Raw genomic sequence first — 23,048 nt, 5'->3', positions numbered from 1 at the left:
CTTATTAGAGAATGATCTATATATTTTCAAAGTATCAGATTTTGTAACAGCATTCCTGTCAATCTTCATCAAATTAGTTTGTATTTTTTTTATTTAGGAAATCTTTGAAAACTTATTTGTTTTCAGCATAGAATCAATCATTTTTAAGCGGTATTTTATGTTTTGTAGTTTGTTGTATAGATCATATAACTGTATGTAACAACCTTCTGAATACAGAAGTTCTCTTATTGTAATCCACTTTGTAATTGTGTTGAAGACGGAATAGAAGTATACAATACAATACTTGATCATATTTGGCCTTGCCATTTTCAGGGCACAGATCATAGATGTGTGCCCTGCGATGGCCTTGTTCCCCATATACTGAAGCTGTCATCAAAGTTCCACTCCAGCCCATCCAAATCTGTTCAGCCATGATCATGGCACAGACCGTAGAAGTCTGCCTAGCACTGGTTTTGTTTCCCAATTACTGGCACTGCTAAGTTTGGTTCCATTCTCTTTCCATAGAGGATTCCTTTGTATTTATCCCATGCATTTTTGAATTCCGTTACTGGTTTCATCTCCACCACTTCCTGCGAGAGGGCGTTCTAGGTATCTACCACTCTCTCTGCGAAAAAGTACTTCCTGACATCGTTCCTGAGTCATCCCCCCTGCAACCTTAATTCCTGTCCTCTAGTTCTACCTATGTTTGTATATTAATACGTTTCAAATATTTGAATGTCTTTATCATATTACCCCTATCTCTCCTTTCCTCCAGGGTATACATCTTCAAGTCAAGTCTCTGCTCATACGTCTTGTGGCAGGAACCCCATACCATTTTTGTTGCTTTTCTCTGAACCGTTTCAAGTCGTTTTACATCCTTAGCAAGATATGGCCTCCAAAACTGAACGCAATACTCCAAGTGAGTCCTCACCAATGATTTGTACAGGGGCATCAACACCAGCTTTCTTCTTCTGGTTATACCGATCTCTGTGCAGCCTAGCACCCTTCTGGCTGTGGCCACTGCCTTGTTGCATTGTTTCGCCACCTTCAGATCCTCAGACACCATCACTCCAAGATCCCTCTCCTCAGCTGTGCTTATCAATCTCTCACCTCCTATCTCGTACATCTTTGGATTTCTGCACACTAAGTGCATCACTCTGTTCTTCTTTGCATTACATTTTAACTGCCAGTCCTTAGACCATTCTAGTTTTTGGATATCACTTCTCATGGTTTCTACTCTCTCCAGGGTGTCCACTCGGGAAATCTTTGTGTCCATAGGCGCCGACTCCATGGGTGCTCGAGCACCCCCAGTATTTGACCTGCCGGAAGTCCCGGAACGGAAGTTCCCTGCCCCCCTCCCTCCCTCCGAGTGCTAGCCTGACTGCTGCCCGCCCTCTTCTCCCAGTCCTCTGCCTGCCCCTCGCCTTCCTGCGTGCCCCCAGAATTTAAAAGTTCTTATCTTGGGGTCCGGCGGCAGCAGTGAAAGGTGAGCAGGCTCGGTGCTTTATCCTGCCTTTCTTTCTCTCTCAGCTCTGCCTCTGGTCCTGCCCTTGCGGAAACAGGAGATGAGGGCGGGACCAGAGGCAGCACTGAGAGAGAGAGAGAAGTTAAGGCAGGCTAAAGCGCCGAACCTGCTCACCTTTCACTGCTGCCGCCGGACCCCAAGGTAAGAACTTTTAAATTCTGGGCAGCATGCGGAGGACTCGGAGAAGAGGGCAGGCAGCGCAGTTCGGGCTAGCACTCGGAGGAGAGGGAGGGGGGCCTGTAACTCGGAGGGAGGGGCAGGGGGCCTGGAACTCGGAGGAGAGGGAGGGTAGGAGGAGTGGGGGGAGAAGAAGGAGGGGGAATGCACCACCTGTAAAAAAAAAAAAAAATTTCAACACCCCCAATCATTTTGAAAAGTTGGCTTCTATGTTTGTGTCATCTGCAAAAAGGCAAACTTTTCCTTCTAATCCTTCAACAATGGCTCTCGCAAATATATTAATGAGAATCAGCCTAGGTACTGACCCCTGAGGCACTCCACCACTCGCCTTCCTTTTTCCTCTGAGCAAATTTCATTTACCACCACCCTCTGTCGGTCGATCAGTTTCCATTCCAGTTCACCACTTTAAGTCCTAAGTTCAGTCCTCTCAGTTTATTCATGAGGTTTACTGACCTGTAGTTTCCCACGTTTTCCCTTTCCCCGTTTTTGTGAAGAGGGCCCACATCTGCTCGTTTCCAATTCTGCAAAACCTTTCCTGTCTCTAAAGATTATGAAATAAATCTTTGTGCGATCACAGTTGATGATTTTGATACAGAGTCAGCAGATCCAACAAAATAGGGAAGGGGTGATGCTATCTCATCTTAACTTTCATATTGTTGGGATATTGTTGGAAGTATTAAATGTTAGACTAAAGTCAGGTAATGTAGTTCTATTTCCTTTGTGTATAGGTTTTCAGCTGTCCTCCCATTTAGAATCATCTTTGCATTAGATTTGTCTTTTTAACCTCATGTTGATGGATGTTATATAGCTTTTTTTTTCAACTCCTGTTGAGGTTTGTTTTTGTTTTTTTATTTAACAAATATTTAAATTAAAAAAAATCCTTATCCTATATTCTTTTAAAGAGAAATTGACTGGTGCCCAAATTTTCTAAATATTTTGCCACCCCTAGTTCTATTGTAAACCTTTTTGTTTTGGCACCAGAATACATTTTATAATTGTTGAAAATTATGGTAGTACCAAATGACAAAGATCCTGATTTTTATGGTTAATAATAATTAACCATAATCAGCTTCCACATAAGTTTCAAAGGTGAAAGCAAACAAATAAACTAACCTTTGCTCTTTCTGCATGCACCTGCTGCTAAAGGTTTTGTAGACGTCAGACAACTTAATATAGCAAGCTGAGTTGGCAGGTGACCAAAAGTCCAATATATTCTGCTATCTTCAGCTGTTTCTCCAATATGTTGGGATGATCGAGGTAAAGCCAATCCATTTTCTTAAGTGCAAGAATAGCTTATTTGGTTCCAAAAGTGTCCTCTTAGATTCAGCATGTTAAATCAAAGCTGATAATATAAATGCCAGGCTGGGTCACACCTATGGTCCCTTCTTAAGTTCAGCATCCTGTCTGGACTCGAGCACTTGTCAGAACTCAAAAGGCAGAGCCCATTTCATATTGGGTTGTGGAAACTCATAAGTATCCAGTTAAATAATGCTTAATGATGCACATTGCTATTTAAGGTTATATTTGGCTTAGCCTCTTGCTCTAATGCATCCTTTGAAAAGGTTCTCTTGAAATAATTATCTGATGTTGTACTTTCTATCAACAAAGGGAATAGTTTAAAATTTTCTCTCCAATGTTTTCCTATCAGGCCGTAAAATTTTGGAATTCCTACCTCATGAAATAAGATTGGAAACCTACTATTGAAGTTTTAGGATAAAACTGAAAACTTTTGTATTCATAATTCTTAAATCATAAATATAAAACCATCTTCACAAGGAATTTTTGATAATTTGTAGGCATGGAGAACACTTTCTTATTGTAATCTGCACTGAACCACTTGAATATGCTGTAAGAATCTTTGTTATATTGTAATGGAGCTGTCCTTCATGAAATTATTCACAAAGCTATCTAAATTTATCTTTATCCTGCTAGACCAGTCCAGATGAATAAGTTGTATTCCCCAACCAGCAGATGGAATCAGAGAAAACTGACATATCGGTGACAAGATGTGCTGCAGTCCTGAAACCTGTTTCTGTGCCTCTGGCAAATAGTGCAGAATGGTCTGGTACAGCAGGCATTGAAGCAGGACAAATTCCCTGGGTCACAAGCTATGGCCTATGGACCTGCAGTAGGATCCTTTTGGTCAGTGAAGTCTCCCAAGGATCAGACCATGGCTCTTCTTTTGGCAGAGACAAGCATTGACCCTCGGACCTTCACTCTGTGCAGCTGGCAGACTTGGGTGCTTTGGGCAGTTTAGTCCTCAGACCTTACTTCTGTTGGGGGGGGGGGGGCTGGGCCCTGGGTCTTAGTTAACAAGTCTTGGCCCTGCGTGACTGAGATGGCAGTGGTCTCACAGGACCTTTGCTTGTGGGGTAAGGATCCTACATTTTCCCTCCTTCCCATTTCACCCTTCCCCTTTCTCACCAAACCACAGTAGCAAAATAAATAAAAGCCAAGATAGCCCACAGCCCTAGGCCTGATGGGCTGTAAGTAAAGGTGGTATGCTTGAGGGAAAACAGAGTTAGCATGCATAGGAAGTTGAGGGAGGTTCCTGGTAAGTGGGATTGTAGGGACTGCCATGTGGGGGAAGTTCTGAGGAATCCTCATGCTTTATGGGGTATGAGATTTCCCACTGGCACTTGTGGCAAGTGCGGGAGCTACCAAAATCAGGGCTCTTGGCAAGTCTTTCACTGTCCAGCAGGGAAAGCTAATGTTTGGCACAACTGGTCCTGGAACTGTCATGTGGTGAGCACCAACCTTGCAAGTAGGGGGAAGCACAGGCTTAAGTGGCATCAGTGAAGATTATGGTGATTCCCGGACACTTAGATTTTCACACCAGTGTGAACCGCAGTCATTTTGAGGCTGACATGTTTCAGTATGTGTGGAGCAATGGTTGCTCAGGGGAGGGCCAAGAGAAAAAGGAGAGGGATACACATTAGAATAAAATATTCTTCTGCCCCCCCCCCCCCCCCCCCCCCCCACTAGGGGGATCAACTCAGTGAGACTGGAGCTTGATCTTCATGGTACTGGGCACATGTTTGTGGGGCCACTTGCTTCCCACACGCAGGACCAGTAGCCATCATTGGGCAATTTGTGGCACTTGGAATGCCATATGGACTTCACAATATAGTGGTAGCACAGGCTTCACAACCTGTCCACCCCTCAGCATTCAGGATGTTCGTTGAGGTTTAGTTTCAGGTGCCTTCCCTCCCCTTCACTCTTCCCTTCCTAGCCCCCTCACTCTCCCCTGTTCTTTTCTGTTCTCCTCTTTTAATTTCTATAAAACAGGCATGAGAGGAAAGCCCAACTGCCTATAACAGTAGCCTTTTGGCATTGGGGGGAGCTAGTTGGTCCACGGGTTCCCACGATCAGCTTTTTATTTTATTTTTATTTTTGTCTTGAGAGTGCTTCTAGGTTTAGCTCACTCTGAGGGTACCCTCAGAGTGAGCTAAACCTAGAAGCACTCTAGAGACAAAAAAACAAAACAAAAAAAAACCCCTACTCCAGTGAATTTAAGTGTTCTACAGTTTTTTGTATTCACCACCGCATGATATTGGATAACATCTGCTACATATTGGGTTCAGCTACGTATCAGCACACTTCCTACTTGAGACTCCTGAGGAAGGTCCCTGCTGGCCAAAACACAACTCGTGTCGAGTCTTGGATGGTTAATAAAGGGGTTAATTGAGACATCATCTGCTGCCCTTTCTTTTGTCACCCTTGTTGTGACTGTTTTGTTCGTTTGGCCACAAGGGTTATTGTTCTTTTGTTGCTCTACTGTGTCCAACAAGTAAGAAGGTACAGGTTCACATGTCAGAAAGTAGTTATGATGTGGAGATGGACCATCTCCCATGGGATCATGCTCAGAGAAAAGCAGCAGAAGAGAGGGTCCAAAAGTACACAAGTCCAATAGGCAGCACAGAAAAGCACAAAAGGGGTTGGAAAAACGCAAAACTTTAATGGGTCTCCTTCCATTAAAGTTTTGTGTTTTTCCAACCTTGGAGGCCCTTTTGTGCTTTTCTGTGTTGCCTATCATGCTCAGAGAGCCTCTTAGTCTATCCACCAGACAGTTGTTTTTCCCTGCCAGGTGAGTTGGGTCATGCAGCTGCTCAAGTGATCCTAGAACGTGGGCATTGCCCAGAAGTGTTTTCAAGAATGGGGCACCCCCTCGGTAGATCTTTTTAACACCTCCATAACAAAGTTTTGCTCCAGACAGGTCACATGGCAGGTGAGCCTCGGATGCTTGTCTTCTAAATTGCACAAATATTTCCGGGTCACGTGATGCAGTGAGTGGGTAGATGAGAGTCGGTCCAGCTCCGGGGGGCCCAACCTCTTAAAACAGCTTTACTTGTAAGATTTGGGTCCGGAGGGACGCTAAGGAAAGCAAATTAGTAGGTAAGGTCTAATTTCTCCTTTATGAGCCTGGATATTGTTGTTGAGAGTTTATTGGTCATATAACGGTATTTGTGCCTTTTTGTGTGAAATGGGAACGAGGGTTGCCTGTTAACATTTGCAATTTGGGGGTTGGGGCCCTGTTATGCATCCTATATGTGCTCCTTGTTTTACCTGGTTGTTCCAGGTATGACAGCTCTGTTAATTGGGGGGGGGGGGGGTACAGCTCTGTGTGATGGTTGTTTTGTTTGTGATGGCATTTGTACTTTTGCAGTTATTTCAGCTTGTTGGACCTGGGTTACCCTTGCTTTCTTTGTTATACATTGCTTGTACTATTTTCTGGTATTTTATGCTGTCCCCTCGAGTGGAGGCTGGGACCCCGGGGGGTTGACATATAGTATTGGGCAACGATTGGGTTACTGTTAGGCTGTATGAGTAATAGACAGTTGAAAATGTTTTCTTGGAACGTTTCAGGGATAACCTCCCCAGTTAAGAGAAATTTTTTTTAAACTTTGTTAAAGCATCATAATGCAGACATAGCTTGTTTACAAGAAACAAAACTCGCTGATCTTGAACATTTGAAGTTGCAGCAAAGATGGGTAGGTGAATTGTATTTTTCATCCTCTGACCATAAAAAAGCTGGGGTGGCGGTATTAATTTATTAATCTGCCCTGTGCAGTGAAATTAGCGTGTAAGGATAATAAAGGCAGATATATTTTGTTACATGTTAACTATGGGATAATTTTCCACTTATTAGTGGTTCATGCTCCAAATGAATATGACCACAGGTATTTTATGGAGTTGGCCAAACTGGAAGCCCATGATCTGTCAACCCCTATGATTCTGTCTGGAGATCTTAATTGTGCTTTCGATTATAGGCTGGACAGATTGGGCGGTATACCAGCGGCTGCTGAAAAGAGTGTGGCCTGGAGAATCTGTGTTCTATTATGAGCTTTACAGATCCCTCGCGGCTGCTGCATCTTACTGAGAGAGATTATTCTCATTTTTCCAGGGTGCATCATACCTGGTCTTGGATCGATTATATTCTGTTGTCTCAGTCTCTGTTCCCATGAGTACAGGGGGCAGAGATTGGGCCGATGAAGGTGTCTGATCACTCTCTTGTTTGGCTGCAGCTAGATATGGGGAGTAGTGGTCAATTCCAGAGTGGAGGAGTAGCCTAGTGGTTAGTGCAGTGGACTTTGATCCTGGGGAACTGAATTCAATTCCCACTGCAGCTCCTTGTGACTCTGGGCAAGTCACTTAACCCTCCATTGCCCCTGGTACAAAATAAGTACCTGAATATATGTAAACTGCTTTGAACGTAGTTGCAAAAACCTCAGAAAGGCGGTATATCAAGTCCCATTTCCCTTTCCCTTTCTGATTGGAAGTTTCTTGCCTATTTGCAGGATGATAGACTTTGTCTTACTTATCGCAAAATGGCATGATTTTCTTTGCTTTAATGGGCAGAACCAGGATGACCCTCTTTTGTTCTGGAAGACTGCCAAAGTAGTTTTACGGGGTGACATCATTGTCTACATTGCCACTCGAAAACAGTATCTGGCCCAGGGTATTATTAATTTAGAGAAAAAGCTGGCTGTTTGGGAGTGGGCATCTACATCATCCTACCAGAGGATCTATTGCTAGCCACCCAGTCAGCGCTGAACACACCTATTCATGAGCGCATACATAAGATGCTTTTTTAAATTGCAAGTATCGATATTATTGTTACGGGAATCGTCTGGATTGTTTACTGGTGCAGGTGACTAAGCTTTATCAAGGCTCACATTATATTGCCAGTTTGCATACAGTTTATGGCAGATCCTCACACACCCATCGGAAATTGCATCTCAGTTCTATGACTACTACTGAGCGTTTTACATGGCACTTGTGGAGCAGGTAGGTCCTTGGGACTATTTAGAAGATTCGGGCTTACCATCTCTTTCCCCTCCAGATCAAGCTAGTTTGTTAGCACCTTTGTGAGCTAAAGACATACAGTTGGGTATTAAACAGCTCCATACTCCTACTGCTCCTGGACCAGATGGTTTTTCGCCAGAAGTTTTCAAAATTTTATCTACTTCTGTAGTTGGCCTGTTGCATGCTTACAGTGAGGCTTGCATTGAGTGTGAGTCCCTTCCCTTGCGTGCAAATGATGCTCTTATATCCCTTATACCTAAACCTGGTAAACCAGTACATGCTGTGCTTCTTATAGACCAATATCTTTACTGAATGTTGATATTAAACTTTTGGCCCGCATTCTTGCTAATTGGCTGGTGCTCGTGCTGCCTTCGTAAATAGGAGGCAATCGGGTCAGGTTTATTCCTAATAATACACACTCAGTGGTAAATGTTCGTAAGATCTTGCTGACAATGTTGAGAGCGCAGTCAGAAGGTGAGTTAAGTATATTGGTAAGACTTGATGTTGAAAAGGCTTTCAACCAAGTGAACTGGTCTTATTTCATACTTTGCATTGTGTGGTCGCCTCGGTGGTTTTATCAAGCTATTTCCACTTTATACTCTGATTTGCGGTCTCAGGTCCTGGTAAATGGTGTGCATACAGAGACCTTTGATATTGAACGCTGTACACATCAGGGCTGTCTGCTCTCACCTTTGTTGATTGCTCATTACTTGGATCCCCTTCTGTTCACGATACAGTTAAATCCATATATTCAGTGTCTCTGTCTGGGTTTGACCTTGTTAAAGGTCTTAGTTATGCAGATGATATGCTTATTACTCTTTCACACCCTCAGGAGTCCTTGTCCCGGCTTTTGGCCACAGTGGACGAATTTAGTTTTTTCCACAGGATTGTCAATTATCAGAAATCTTTGGTCCTTCCTCTACAGGCAGTGGTTCAGTGAGATTGAGTCCTGACTTGGGCTCCTATATCTTTAATTTAGCTTGGCTTAAGTATCCCATGTAATTTTATCCCATGTGATCTTTCCCAGTTGTGTTCTCTGAATATGCAGCCTTTGTTGGACCTGACTGTGCAGAAGCTTCAGTTATGGCAACACTTTCTTCTTTCGCTGATGGTGTGTATAGCTGTTTACAATATGATGCTTGTGCCAAAATGGCTCTGTGATTCAGATGCTCCCTTTACACCTTTGTTATCGTCATTCTAAACTCTTAGCTTAGGCCCTGAGTAAATATTTATGGCAGGGTAAGCGAGCACGTGTACCGCTATCGGTCATGATGTTGCCAAAGAGTAAAGAGGGAATGGGTTTATTGAACCTTAATTTGCTTTCTCTGACTTGCTGGATGAGGGACATATCAGATTAGTATTGTGACACCTCTCATTTTTCAGTACCTAGAGCCAGAGGTTCATTTGGGAGATCCTTGGCATTTCAATTGCTGGCTACATGCTCCGTATTCTAATTGTACTTGCTGTCTTATTTTATGGATCCCTTCAGGTGGTTTGGCATTGCATAAGTACACTGTTAGGTTTAAATTTGTGTGTTACCCCAATGTTGGCGATCTGTGGTAATGCAGCTTTTCCCCCAGGAGTGATTTACGTTTGAGCATTGGGCCTGGCTTGGGGTACAGTATCTTTCATATGGTGTCTGATGATGGTTTAATGAAGCCCTTTTGGGGCTTATGTGAGGAATATGGCTTGGAGGGCAATGCACTATTTTCATACTGGCAGTTGCGTCATGTGATATCCTTACTGTATGTTTCTCTTTCGCTATCTATCCAGGAGAAATTATTGGAGGCGTATCAGTTGAATGCTCAGCAGAGGGTACTTTTAAAATGCTATTATAAAGATTTATCAGACAAACTCCCTGAATTAGATTACATTCAGCATTGGAATGCAGACTTGGGGACGCATCTTTCATGCAACCGTTTCAAACACTGTTTATTGCACTGTGGTCAATTGACTAGAAATGTTTTACATGGTGAACTCCAATACAAGTTTCCTTTGCGCTTATTTATCTCATCACACTGTGCTTTCCTGGCTACTTTCCTTGAGGAGGCATGTCTTAAATGTGCTCAGCATTCAGCAACCCTGGGTTCATATGTTTTGGGCCTTCCCTGCAATATGTGTTTTTTGGCGGGAAATGGCAATGCATGTTTCACACTTGTGACAGTGGGTTTGGCGCCCTTCCCCTCATGCTTTTTTTAACAATTATCTTAGTCATGTCCTGCTCCAAAGGTTTATGTAGGGTTTGTTAAGAGAACAATATTACTGGACAAGAAATTCATTCTGCAACGCTGGCTATCAGCTGATCTGCTGACTCTTCATCGATGGAGATCTTTGATGATAATGCAAGTATTTGTGGAACGACAAGAATTCACTGATCTAGATCCTGTGGCGGGGAAGAGGTTTTGTACATTGTGGGAACCCTTTTGGTCGTCTCTTACTGCTTTAGCCCATAGTCGCTTGCTTGATGCCTGACTCATGTAGAGTGAATAGGGGGAGGGTTTTTCATATGCTGTTTTTGTTCTTGATGTTTGTCAAGCTCCTGTGCATTACTGATGTTTAAGAATGTAACCTGTTTGCTTGTTGAAAATAATAAAGATGATTTAAATTTTTAAAAATTGCAGGAATATTTCCAAATGGGTTAGTTTTGGAAACGGAAGCACTCTGAGTGGACAGCACATGAAAGTTAATTTGCCACTTTCTAGTATTGTGCTTTGTGCTCTAAAGAAGAGAAGCAAAAAATATAAGCTTTTTTTTGTAAAAGGATCACATACAGTTTTAAAATTACAAAAACTATTTTTAAAAAATTATAAAAATGAGGAGGTTTTCTTACTAATGACAAGATACACAGCGCTGAGACTAAAGTCCGTGTGTATACTACTGACGGGCAACTGAGCTTCCGAAGTCTTTTCCTCCTACGTTTGGAAATGATAATGATAGCATTTATATGAAAACAGGTTTTTTTAATAGATTATTTATTGGGATTTATTAACCGCCTTTATGAAGAGATTCACCCAAGGCGGTGTACAGCAAGTACAGTTTAACATAAAACTTACAATTGTTTCTTGTGCCATTTGAAGAATTTAGTTTTCTTTAACCCAGGGTGTGGAGTAAGATCTCAATATCTGAAATTTACTTTTAATGCTCACTGTATTACTTGTATTACACCAGAGAGCTTCCCTCTGGAATTTATAACATGTATAGGCAACCTATTCAGGTGTGTTTGAAAATTTTTAAATCAAGCCTGTGGCGCTCAAGATGTGGGAAATATTTCTGTATCTTTCTACCTACTTTCTGGTCTCAGATTGCATTTCCTGGTACTTGTTGAGGAATTTCTCTTTCTCCACATGATTCACAGAGTAATCACTTGGGACTGACACCTCTGTGATCAATGCCATTCTGGTGTTTTTCTTTTACCACTATGGAGCTCATTTTCACTGGAACTTTGTAAGTCTGAGTGCTTTGAAAATAAGCTCTGTGTCTAATTTTCCTTGCATTCGGTTTATGTCAGAATGAGGATGTTCTTCTAGGTGATTATAACCTGTTTGTTCTCCATAATTTTCTTAGGGTTATAATTCCATTGGTTTTCTGGTACAGCAGTGTTGTATCAGCAGTACTTTGCATCCAGTTATCAGCTGAGTAACTGTTTCCAGCTCTATTGTACAGAATCTAGAGGTCTCAGTTGTACCAGACCACAGGTGTCTGGACCAATATATCTGTTTCTATGCTTGCAGTAAACCATCTTTTCTGTAACCCACTATCCTGTGATGAAACTATCATTAAGAACATAAAAATAACAATACTGGGTCAGACCAATGGTCCATATAGCCTAGTATCCTGCTTCTAACAATGGTCAAGCTCTTGGTCTTTAGTTCACCTCTCATTAACCATTCATTTTACCAGGCTTGATCCACATATGGCTCTTGGAGCAGTGGTGTAGTAAGGGAAGATGCTGACCGGGGCGGGCGGAAGTCTGTGCCCTAGGGGGATAGGACACTGCAGAGTCGTCAGTGTGCACACGAATTAGAAGTCCTGCACAGCCTTCTAATGACTGCAGGTCCCTGAGAGGCTAGATGCACACTGCAGCAACAGTTGAGGTCAGAGGGCGTGCACCCTGCGTCCATCTTTTTGTCATTAAAACCAGCACTTATGATGATGGCTGTTTTTCTGTTTTGGGGGCTCGGGGATCAGGGCCAGATGTAGCAGTGTTTTGGCCAAAGTCTTGGAATAGAACTTTTTATTTTCCACTGTATTTTATTTATTTATAACAACATTTATACCCCACAATATTCCAACTTACATTGGTTCAATGTGGCTTACATTGGAAGCAGGGAAGTTTACAGGCCAAATAGAGCATACACATGGGATAGTGAGGAATGTTAAGGGTGATTTACAATGAGACAGAAGACGAAACAGATCAAATGCAACCTATGCAACAGAGGAACTGAGAGGACAGTGAAATTGTTCTAGGATGCTACGAGACTATTTGTGGTCCTTATAGTAGAATTTTTTGAAGAAAAAGGCTTTGAGGTATTTTTGAAAATTGAGGTATTGACTTATACATATTAAGCTTATGGGTAGGATGTTCCACAGGTTTGTGCATTGGTATGAGAAGCCTGATGAATGTACAGTTTTGTAGATTAGTTTCTGGCATTTTGGTTAATGGAGATTTAGGTATGTCCAATCTCCAACTTTTGCGTTTTTAAGTGGTAGGTCAATGAGATCTCTCATATATGCTGGGGCCATTCTGAAGATAATTATGTACACCAGGGTTCATATTTTGAATGTGATGCATTCCATTATTCTGAGCCAGTTTAGGACTTTTAGCAATGGTCTTGCTTTATAATACTGTGATTTTCTTAGTATTAGTCACTTTGCTGTGTTCCATGCAGTTTAAGTTTTTCAGGATTTCTTTGCCAGCATCTATTTCAGTTTAGTAGTCCATACATGCTAGGACCATTGACTGTACTAGCACGTATGGACTACTGCAACGGAATATGTCTCTGGGAAAGCATCTCCTTATCCTTCTCAGTTTCCAGAGAATTTGGAACATCCTGGTTGTTACAGTTGCTGCCTGATCTTCAAATGTGAGTTTTTGATCCAACGTGACCCTTAGAATCTTCACATTGTTTAGGATAGTTGATTTTGTCAATCTCAATACTGAAGTAGGTGACTTTGTAGTGTGGCGAGCTAAGCACTAGAAACTGTGTTTTTGGGTGGTTGTTTTTTGTTTTTTTTCCCTTGTTCAGTTTTAGTTTGAAAGCGGTTGCCCAGACTTCCAGCAGTTTGATCCCTTGGCTGATATTGCCCTTTATTTTGTTCCAATTATTTTCAAAGGGAATATAAATGGACACATCATCTGCATAGATGAAGGGATGAAAACTTTTCCTTAGCTAGGAGTTTCATCAGTGGGATCATCATAGTGTTGGTGAGATGTGGGACCCTGCAGACTGCTTTCCAGAATGATGATAACTTTTGGTTCATCTTCACTTGGTGGTATGTCCTAGCAGTCAGGAAGCCCTGGAACCAGCTAAGTACTTTTTCACCAATTCCAATTTCGTCTACAAGTCTGAGTAGAATTTGGTGATCTACCATGTTGAATTCTGATTGAAATGTAGTAGTATTATCTTTTTCCCTTTGCTTATCTCTTTCCTGAAGTTGGCCAACAGAGCTATTAGGACTGTTTCTGTTCTAAACTGGGGCCTGAGTCCCGATTGCGAATCGTGTAGAACTGTGTGACTGGTTAGGTAGTCCATAAGTTGCTTCACAACAAGCCCTTCCATGATCTTGGCTATTAAAGGGTTGAGGCCATCGGTCTATAATTCTTGATGTCGCTCTTACTGAACTTCGTGATTTTTGGGATAGGGGTTAGCAGTATACTATCTTTATCTGCTGGGTATAGCCCCTTGGGAAACATAAAAGCCACGTATTTATTTATTTATTTGTTACATTTGTATCCCACATTTTCCCACCTATTTGCAGGCGCAGTGTGTCTTACATAATACCGTAAAGGTCCGGTATGGAAACAAATACAATTTGATATTAGTGTCAGGTAAGGATAGTATCTTCAGGTACATAGGGATAGAAAATAGGAAGGAATATATAATGTCCAGTATTGCATGAAGAGTTCCAGAAATTGGGTTGGGGCTTCTTTCGCTTGTATATAAAACACACCATGTGATGATCACTGCCACCAAAGTGGGCACCCCCCTCAGACATTAGACACACTTTTTCTTCATTTGCGAGTACTAGCTCCAGTGTCAGCACTTCCCTAGTAAATTCTGCAACCATTTCCGTGAGCAAAGTCCCTTGTAGGGCATCCATGATCTTCTTTTCTTTTCTCCAGATTTGCAGATGGGATACTCCAGTCCACATCTGGTAAATTAAAGTCACCCAGTATTAATACATCTCCCTTCATTCTCTTCAGTCCCACTTTTACAGTATCATTGATTAGATCACTATCCAGTTCTTTTGTTTGCCCCAAGGGCCTTTATACTCACCTGTGAGGCTAGAAGTGCCATCTTCTCTTTCCAGCATGATCTACAGGGCTTCCCTTTTCCCACACACCCTACGTTTCAGCCACTTTAATGTTTTTTTTTTGTTTGCCTTTTTAATGCAGAGCCACTTCTTCCCCTTTCTGCCTTCTCTATCCCTCCTAAACAGATTGTGGCCAGTTATGGTGATTATCACTTTCATGAACCATGTCTCTACAATGGCCGCAGTCTTCACCATCAGGATTTCAAGATCATGAATGTAGTTACCTAGACTGTGAGCACTGGTGCTCATAGTCTTCCATCACTTATTGTGTGGTTTGCTTGGCTTTTGCATATTGTTTTGGGTGTTCTTTTTCTGGTATCTTCCTCCTGTTTTTTTGTTGTTGAGCTGATAAGATGTCTTCTTTATTTCCTACTATTGTAATGTTTTTTTTCAGGGGTGGGGGCCGTGACATGCTGTACTTTTTCTTCATCTGCCACCCCCTTCCTCAAGTTAAAAAATATGCTCACCTATTGTTTGAATTTTTCATCTAGGATCCTTCTTGCCACAGAAAGATATAGACCTCATTACAGTATACCCTCTTGTTTTTCCATCAGTTGCCCCAACCACGTATCTAAAGACCCCTTGCTTACACCACGTTTGAAGCCTTGTATTAGAGCTGGTTGTGCGATACAGCCTCTCTTCTCTCCTACCACAAACTGATAGAACGTTTGAAAAAGAGAGTGTTGACAGTGGGTTTAGGTCTCTCACCTAAATTTGGAAGTCTCTCAGAACTTCAGAGGTGCTGTTTCTAGCCAAGTTATTTGTTCTCGAGTGGATAGCATCAATTTTAGAATTCTTTGTCATGCCCAGGGTAGTGAGCCCTTGGGCCACAGTCAGGTTTGCACCAGTCACCCAGCCTGATGGTCGGGCAGACCCTGACTGGTGGCAGGCAAATCCCGTCCCATTAGAGTAGGCTGGGTCAAAGTCTGTGAGAGCGGAGGAGATACTAGAGCTGGCGGCTTGTACTCTGGAACAGAAGACAGAAGCTAGAGGCTTGGAAGCTGGAACAGGAGGCTGAAGCTGGAGACTAGGAGGCTGGAACTACAGACTGGCAGAAGCTTGAAGCTGGAGGTTTGGAGGCCGAGAGCTTGGAGCCAGAAGCTGAAGACTTGGGGCTGGAACTGAAGACATAGGCAGAGAGCTAGAAGCTGGAGGCTACCATACTAAGCAAGCACGGCGACCTGTTGCAAGGCAGGGAAAGCAGGTCCTGAAGTTCCTTAAATGGCCCTAATGAATGATGTCATTGAAGGATGACCTCCTTTGCTCCCCGCTGCAGGTCCCTAACAACTTGGCTCCCTGTGCATACGCCTGCCCAAAGGAGCCACCCCTGACAGGAAACAGCACCACCAGCAGAATGCCCCAAAGCGGCAGGGCGCATCCGGGGAGACAGCTCCAACCCCATCCAGAGGCTGCGGTAACCGACCGTGACAGGCCCTCAGGTGAGCAGAGGCACGGGTCACAGACACAACTGTGACACTTCTCTGATTTCACTGTGTTGCTGTTAGATGAGGATCCTAAGAGACATTTAACTCCCCCCCCCCACCCCACCCTTTGAATTGTTTCCAATTTAATGTCTTTGCAAACTATAATTTGTGCCAGCACATGCTACAGGACCCCACAGTTACCTACATAGGAAAACATTAAACTTAAAGGGATCCCTACTCATTCTGTTCCTTAGCAGTATATATTATTCAAGCTGTATTATTCAATGCACAAAATGTGAAGAAGGGTGCTATACTGGGGAAATTGGTCAGATGCTAAAGGCAAAAATCAACTCCACATAGGCACCGCATCTAACACCACAACAAATACAGGTGGCACCTCAGTGGGTGTGCATTTTTCAGAATCTGGGCACTGCACTGATAACTTTTATCTTTAGAATTGTACTGCTTTGTCACCTGATTATCCACTTCTCCCTGTTTCTCATGCCTCCCCTGCCCCTCACCACCACCACCTCCCTACATTTCCTTCATGATGTCATTGGAATGCTTTTTATGTTTCACTTAGATATATTTGGTAAATCTTACCCTGGGCATTGAAGTGGTCCCAGATGGATTAAAGCAAGCTGTTGTGACTCCTATTTTGGAGGTAAAACTGTTGATGCCTGTTCTGGGTTTCATCCGATTTCCAGCTTATTGTTAACCAAGGTGCTTGAAAAGTCTGTGTTAGAGCAGTTAAATAATTTTTTTGCCAAATGGCAAACTTTGCATAAGTGTCAATCTGGTTACAGATCACATCATAGTACGGAGTCAATCTTGGTGTCTCTAGTAAATGAAATACTGGTAAAGGTGATCAGGTATATGATGTACTATTGATCCAGTTGGATCTTAGCTCTGCTTTTGGTACTGATTCATGTTCTGTTGCAACTAGAAATGATATAAAATTGGATGGTGTTCCCTAGTACAACAGATTTAAGATTAAGGGGATCTTTTATTAACATGCTCTAGCATTTTCAGCTGGCACTAAACGCTGAGACGCCTATGGGTGTCTGTGTTTAGTGTCAGCTGATTTTTAGCGAGAGGTAAAAATGCTGGTACACCTTAGTAAAAAAAAAAAACAACCCCCCCCCCCCTAAGAGTTTAGATTGATTCAGGACTGGCATTTAAATATTAAGTGTGTCCTTTAGGGAAGAGGTGGCAGAGTAGGGCCTGTAATACATCTGTTCCTGGGTTGTTTCTTTGTGTCAGTGGGGTGGATTGTTATGTTCTAGCAACCTGAGGGAGGCTATTTTTATTGCAGCTAATTCTTCCCTGAGCTGTCAAAGCAGAGATTTGGAGACTAAATTTTCAGTTAATTTTGTTATGTTATATTCTTTCCTCTAGAAAATGATCCACAGTCTCTTCCTTATAAATGGCTCTGGTGATATATTCTTGGAAAAGCACTGGAAGAGTGTCGTGAGCCGGTCTGTGTGTGATTACTTCTTCGAAGCTCAAGATAAAGCAGCCGATGTTGAGAATGTACCACCAGTTATCTCAACCCCCCACCACTACCTCATCAGTGTTCATAGGGAGAAGATGTTTTTTGTGGCTGTCATACAAACTGAAGTAACTCCCCTTTTTGTAATTGAATTTCTTCACAGAGTAGCAGACACTTTCCAGGTTGGTGGTAGATAAATCCTTTCACAATATTTGTGTTCCACACAAATAGTTAGGATGCAGTCTTCATAGATGAAAAGAATCATCTAGTTGTTTGTAGTGGGTTCAGCAAAATTTGATTTAATTAACTCAGTAAAGCTTATGTAAAGGATAAACATAAGAACTAGTTAGCTTTGTCATTAATAATGTTAGCTTGAACCAGAACTCAAAAGTATGAATATGTATGCTTCTTGAATTAGCCAAGATTCGTCTAGCAAGGGCTCATATTTTTGTCCATATATTTACATGTGGCAGTGTTGACAAATCCTGGGTCCCAGGTCACCATGGTGCCTGGGATTTCATACCCCCCCCCCCCCCAAATGTTTGTTTTGCAGAGCTGCCTCACAAACATTACATCTCCCACATAACACTGCAATTCAGCTCTCTCTAACCTTGAGCCACAGTGCAGGAAGTTCGGATCTGGTTTCAAACAGTATTTAAAACTACGAGACAAGTCCAAACTTCTTGCACCATGTGGCTCAAGCTTAGAAAGAGCTGAATTGCAATGCTAATGTGGGAGATGTATTGTTTGTGAGGAGTTCTCCATATAGCAAAGAGGAATCGGTGCCAGACTCCCAGCTGTAGTAGTTGCTTATGAGTTATTTGAAAGAGAGAGTGGATGAAGGCTTGGGAAGGGGGTATATGAGAAAGAGAGAGAGACTGGTGAGGACCAGTCTGTGGTGATATATGCAACAGAGGTAATTGCCTGTTTGTTTCACTTAGCAAGGGAGTGCTGTTACAAGTAGCATGGTTTGGGAAGGGAGGCTGCTACAGATTTTTTATTTAAAAAAAAAATTTAACCTACAGACATAGAGCATGGAAAAAGCTTAGTAAATCAGTTTATTAAAGAGCTACTTCAGATCTGGGAGGAAATTCTACCCCTCCCTCTCCCCTTTAGAAATTCACTGAGGACAATGTTGGGAGTGCCTGGGAAGGAGAATTGAGAGAGTTCTCAGTTGCAGGCTCCTAGATTTAATGAAAGTTTGTTGAAGCCTGACATAGGTAGTATTTCCTATACTCGTTAAGTAAAGTAAATATGAATTTCTCACAATCCAGATGTTTAAACACTTTGTATAAAATCTATATGAAATTTTATAACTACATAGATTCTAAATAAGTGGTTTTATAAATATGTACTATTTCTGGTTATAGTTTTATAATGTTTCTCATTAGGATTATTTTGGAGAATGTTCTGAAACTTCAATTAAGGATAATGTGGTTATAGTGTACGAGCTTCTAGAGGAGATGTTAGACAATGGCTTCCCGCTGGCAACAGAATCAAACATTCTGAAGGAGCTGATAAAACCTCCCACAATTCTGCGCTCTGTAGTCAATTCACTCACAGGTAGGCTAAAGAATTATAACCTATACAGAGCTGATTAGCAGTTAGAAAGATTGTGGATGGTGACACTGATGTGACTTTGTAATGCATGTTGTGGATAATGCTGCTTTTAAGGCATTGTCAAAATGTTGCGGAACACGTTGAACATAATTCTTACGTGAAAGAGCAGTGTATATAAAGAGGCATTTGAGCCTAGGTCAAATCAGAGCTAGAGTGAATTTTTTTTTAAGTATTTACATTCTACCTGTCAGTTATAGTCCTAGGTGAGTAATAGGAAACATTAAGAACTTAAACTACAAACATAAAGTAAAATAAAACATTAAAGGGTCAATAGTCCGAGTGATTTAAATGGCCAGAAATAGCTCCTGGTTGTTTAAATCGCTTGTCTGAGGCTAACTAGGCATATTCAGCGGCATGTAAGCAGCTAGTGCCACTGAAAATGCCCGATTAGCGCCTAAGCTGAAACCGGCTACTTTGCAGGTGTTCCAGGGGGGGAGTTGGCATTTAGCTGGATAAATGCTAATATTCATCCCTTAAAGGTCTAAGATGACCACATAAAACAGTCCTATCTTTATGTGGTTCATCATAGCCATTTAAATGCGTAGTATCGCACTTAACCAGCTATGTTTTAGCCAGCTGCCTATGCCCAGACATGGACCAGCATTGTATATCTGGGAATAAAGCCAGTGACAGTCTGCAAAACCTGCTAACCACCATTGACTGACTGTCAACCCCTATATTAAAATAAATGCTTATGCTCACATGGCAAAAAGTTTTTGAGAGCAAATATCAATATCTATCAGTAAAGAACTTTGAAGACTTGGTGCATTAACTGAAAATACACTAGAACATATATGGTGGACTTACCCACATTCTCCGAGGACAAGCAGGCTGCTTGTTCTCACGACTGGGTGACGTCCGCGGCAGCCCCCACCAACCGGAAAAGGCTTCGCGGGACGGTCGGCACGCAGGGCACGCCCACCACGCATGCGCGGCCGTCTTCCCGCCCGTGCGCGACCGCTCCCGCCAGTTCCTTTTTTTCCGCGTCTGGAGAGAGTCGTGCTTTGCCGCTCTCTCTGCTTTCAGCCGCCGGAAAGTCGATCGCGTTTACGCGGATCGTTGTTTTTCTATTTAATTTTTTGTTACCCGGTTTCCTTTTTCTTTTTCAAAAAAAAAAAAAAAAAAACCTGAGCGTGTGGAGCACGCGCTCCCTTTTTCCCTCGTTTCCAGCGGGGACGCCGCGTTGCGGCCTAGTGGCCGCACGGTCGTTTTCTTTTTCGAGGTGTGATTTTCGCTACCATTGACGACTTTGACTTCGCCGACGCGATTTTTCCGTCGATGTCCTCGAAGGTCCCGAGTGGATTTAAAAAGTGTGGTCGCTGCGGCCGGCCGATCTCGCAGACCGACACCCACGCTTGGTGCCTCCAGTGCCTCGGGCCGGAGCACAATATCAAGTCGTGTTCCCTGTGTCTCGGTCTCCGGAAACGGACTCAAGTTGCGAGGCAAGTTCTGCGGGACCGTCTCTTTGGAACTTGCGCCGGCCCCTCGACGTCGACCTCGACGGCATCGGTATCGACGCCCGGTCCTTCGGTACCGGTATCGATGCCCGAGACATCGGCACCGATGGCATCGACCCCAGGAGAACAGGTCCCGTCGGCCCGCCGGTCCGCCGGCGAGGGTGGAGGTGAGCGGCCGCGTGGGCAGTCGGCCCCGGTCACTCCCTCAGCCCGTGGTCCACGGGACCGAACCCTGTCTGACCCGGCTCCTCGAGACCGAGGGGGATCGTCCTCCTCCTCCTCCATACCTCCCGGCGCCGGTGACGCGCATCGAAAGAAGGACAAGAAGCGTCGTCACCGGTCGCCCTCGGTGCATCCGGACATCGGAGAGGAGGCGACGCCGAAGCGTCATCGCCGAGAGGAGAGGTCCCCGTCGGTTGTGGAGGTACCGACGCGTCAGGGTTCCGGCACCTCGGTGCCGTCTCCTGGCCCCCATCAGCTTCTGACACCGACACCCCTGCCGGCCCCACCGCCTTTCCCGGCAGCGGGCCTGGACGAGTGCCTCAGAGCCATCCTTCCGGGGATCCTGGAAGGGCTGATGCGCCAGGCTGTGCCGGCGCCGGGGGTGCTTGCGCCCTCGGCGCCGATGTCTGTGGCGCCGGCGAGCTCTAGCCCGGCGCCGGGGCCGTTGACACTGCCGCCGCTTGCGGCGCCGGTCTCGACCGCCACGCAGGTGGAATCGACGTCGATGGAGGGAGCTCCGTCCCCGCCGACGCGGGAGTCCACCGCTCGACGACACCGAGACCTCGGTGCCTCGACGTCGAGCCGGGCCCGGTTCAGGACTCAGCTACATGAGCTTATGTCCGATACCGAGGATGAGGCCTCGTGGGGGGAAGAGGAGGACCCTAGATATTTCTCCTCAGAGGAGTCTACGGGCCTTCCCTCGGACCCACGCCTTCACCGGAGAGGAAGCTCTCACCTCCTGAGAGTCTCTCCTTTGCCTCCTTTGTGCAGGATATGTCTATTAGCATTCCCTTTCCCGTGGTCTCTGTGGAAGAGCCGAGGGCCGAGATGCTCGAGGTCCTCTACTATCCATCACCACCTAGAGAGTCCTCCACGGTGCCGCTGCACAATGTCCTCAAGGAGACACTGCTTCGGAACTGGGTGCGACCGTTAACTAACCCCACCATTCCCAAGAAAGCAGAGTCCCAGTACAGGATCCACTCGGACCGAGAGTTAATGCGGCCCCAATTGCCCCATGACTCGGCGGTCGTGGATTCTGCTCTCAAGAGGGCGCGGAGTTCGAGGGATACCGCCTCGGCGCCCCCGGGGCGGGAGTCTCGCACTCTGGACTCGTTTGGGAGGAAGGCCTACCAATCCTCCATGCTCGTGACCCGCATCCAGTCATACCTGCTCTATATGAGCATCCACATGCGGACTAATGTGCAACAACTGGCGGACCTGGTCGATAAGCTCCCGCCGGAGCAGTCCAGGCCTTATCAGGAGGTGGTCAGGCAGCTGAAGGCGTGCAGAAAGTTCCTGTCCAGGGGTATCTATGACACCTGTGACGTGGCATCTCGTGCTGCGGCCCAAGGTATAGTGATGCGCAGGCTCTCATGGCTGCGTGCCTCTGACCTGGACAACCGCACCCAGCAGAGACTGGCCGACGTCCCTTGCCGGGGGGATAACATTTTTGGTGAGAAGGTCGAGCAGATGGTGGACCAACTGCATCAGCGGGAAACCGCTCTCGACAAGCTCTCCCACCGGGCGCCTTCAGCATCCACCTCAGCAGGTGGACGTTTTTCCCGGGCCCGGCAGGCTGCACCCTATTCTTTTGCAAAGCGTAGGTACAACCAGCCGGCCCGAAGGCCTCGTCAGGCACAGGGACAGCCCCAGCGCGCTCATTCCCGTCAACAGCGTGCGCCTAAGCAGCCCCCTGCGCTTCCACAGCAAAAGCCAGGGACGGGCTTTTGACTGGATCCACGGGAACATAGCCGTCCTCAAAGTGTCCGTACCGGACGGTCGGGGGGAGGTTAAAATTTTTTCACCAAAGGTGGCCTCTCATAACCTCCGACCAGTGGGTTCTCCAAATAGTGTGGTGCGGATACGCCCTGAATTTGGCCTCCCTGCCTCCAAATTGTCCTCCGGGAGCTCAGTCCTTCAGCTCCCATCACAAGCAGGTACTTGCAGAGGAACTCTCCGCCCTTCTCAGCGCCAATGCGGTCGAGCCCGTACCACCCGGGCAGGAAGGGCAGGGATTCTATTCCAGGTACTTCCTTGTGGAAAAGAAAACAGGGGGGATGCGTCCCATCCTAGACCTGAGAGGCCTGAACAAATTCCTGGTCAAAGAAAAATTCAGGATGCTTTCCTTGGGCACCCTTCTGCCAATGATTCAGAAAACCGATTGGCTATGTTCCCTGGATTTAAAGGATGCATATACTCACATCCCGATACTGCCAGCTCACAGACAGTATCTCAGATTCCGCCTGGGCGCACGGCATTTTCAGTACTGTGTGCTGCCCTTTGGGCTCGCCTCCGCCCCACGAGTGTTTACA

General features: G+C 44.7%; 1 protein-coding gene across 2 annotated transcripts in view; it reads left to right on the top strand.

Moving 5' to 3' along the window:
* AP3M1 (adaptor related protein complex 3 subunit mu 1) overlaps positions 1-23,048 on the top strand; it is a 91,854-nt gene that overhangs the window by 22,644 nt on the left and 46,162 nt on the right. For both annotated transcript variants that reach the window (XM_030203207.1, XM_030203208.1), the window contains exons 2-3: positions 17,344-17,619; positions 18,829-19,000. In XM_030203207.1, coding sequence (XP_030059067.1) covers positions 17,347-17,619; positions 18,829-19,000 — 445 coding nt within the window. In that variant the 5' untranslated portion in view covers positions 17,344-17,346. The remainder of the gene's footprint in view (positions 1-17,343; positions 17,620-18,828; positions 19,001-23,048) is intronic.

This window comes from Microcaecilia unicolor, chromosome 5 (assembly GCF_901765095.1).
Source record: "Microcaecilia unicolor chromosome 5, aMicUni1.1, whole genome shotgun sequence".
NCBI lineage: Eukaryota > Metazoa > Chordata > Amphibia > Gymnophiona > Siphonopidae > Microcaecilia > Microcaecilia unicolor.
The sequence above is the reverse complement of the archived record's forward strand: the minus strand, read 5'-3'. Positions and strand labels throughout refer to the sequence as shown.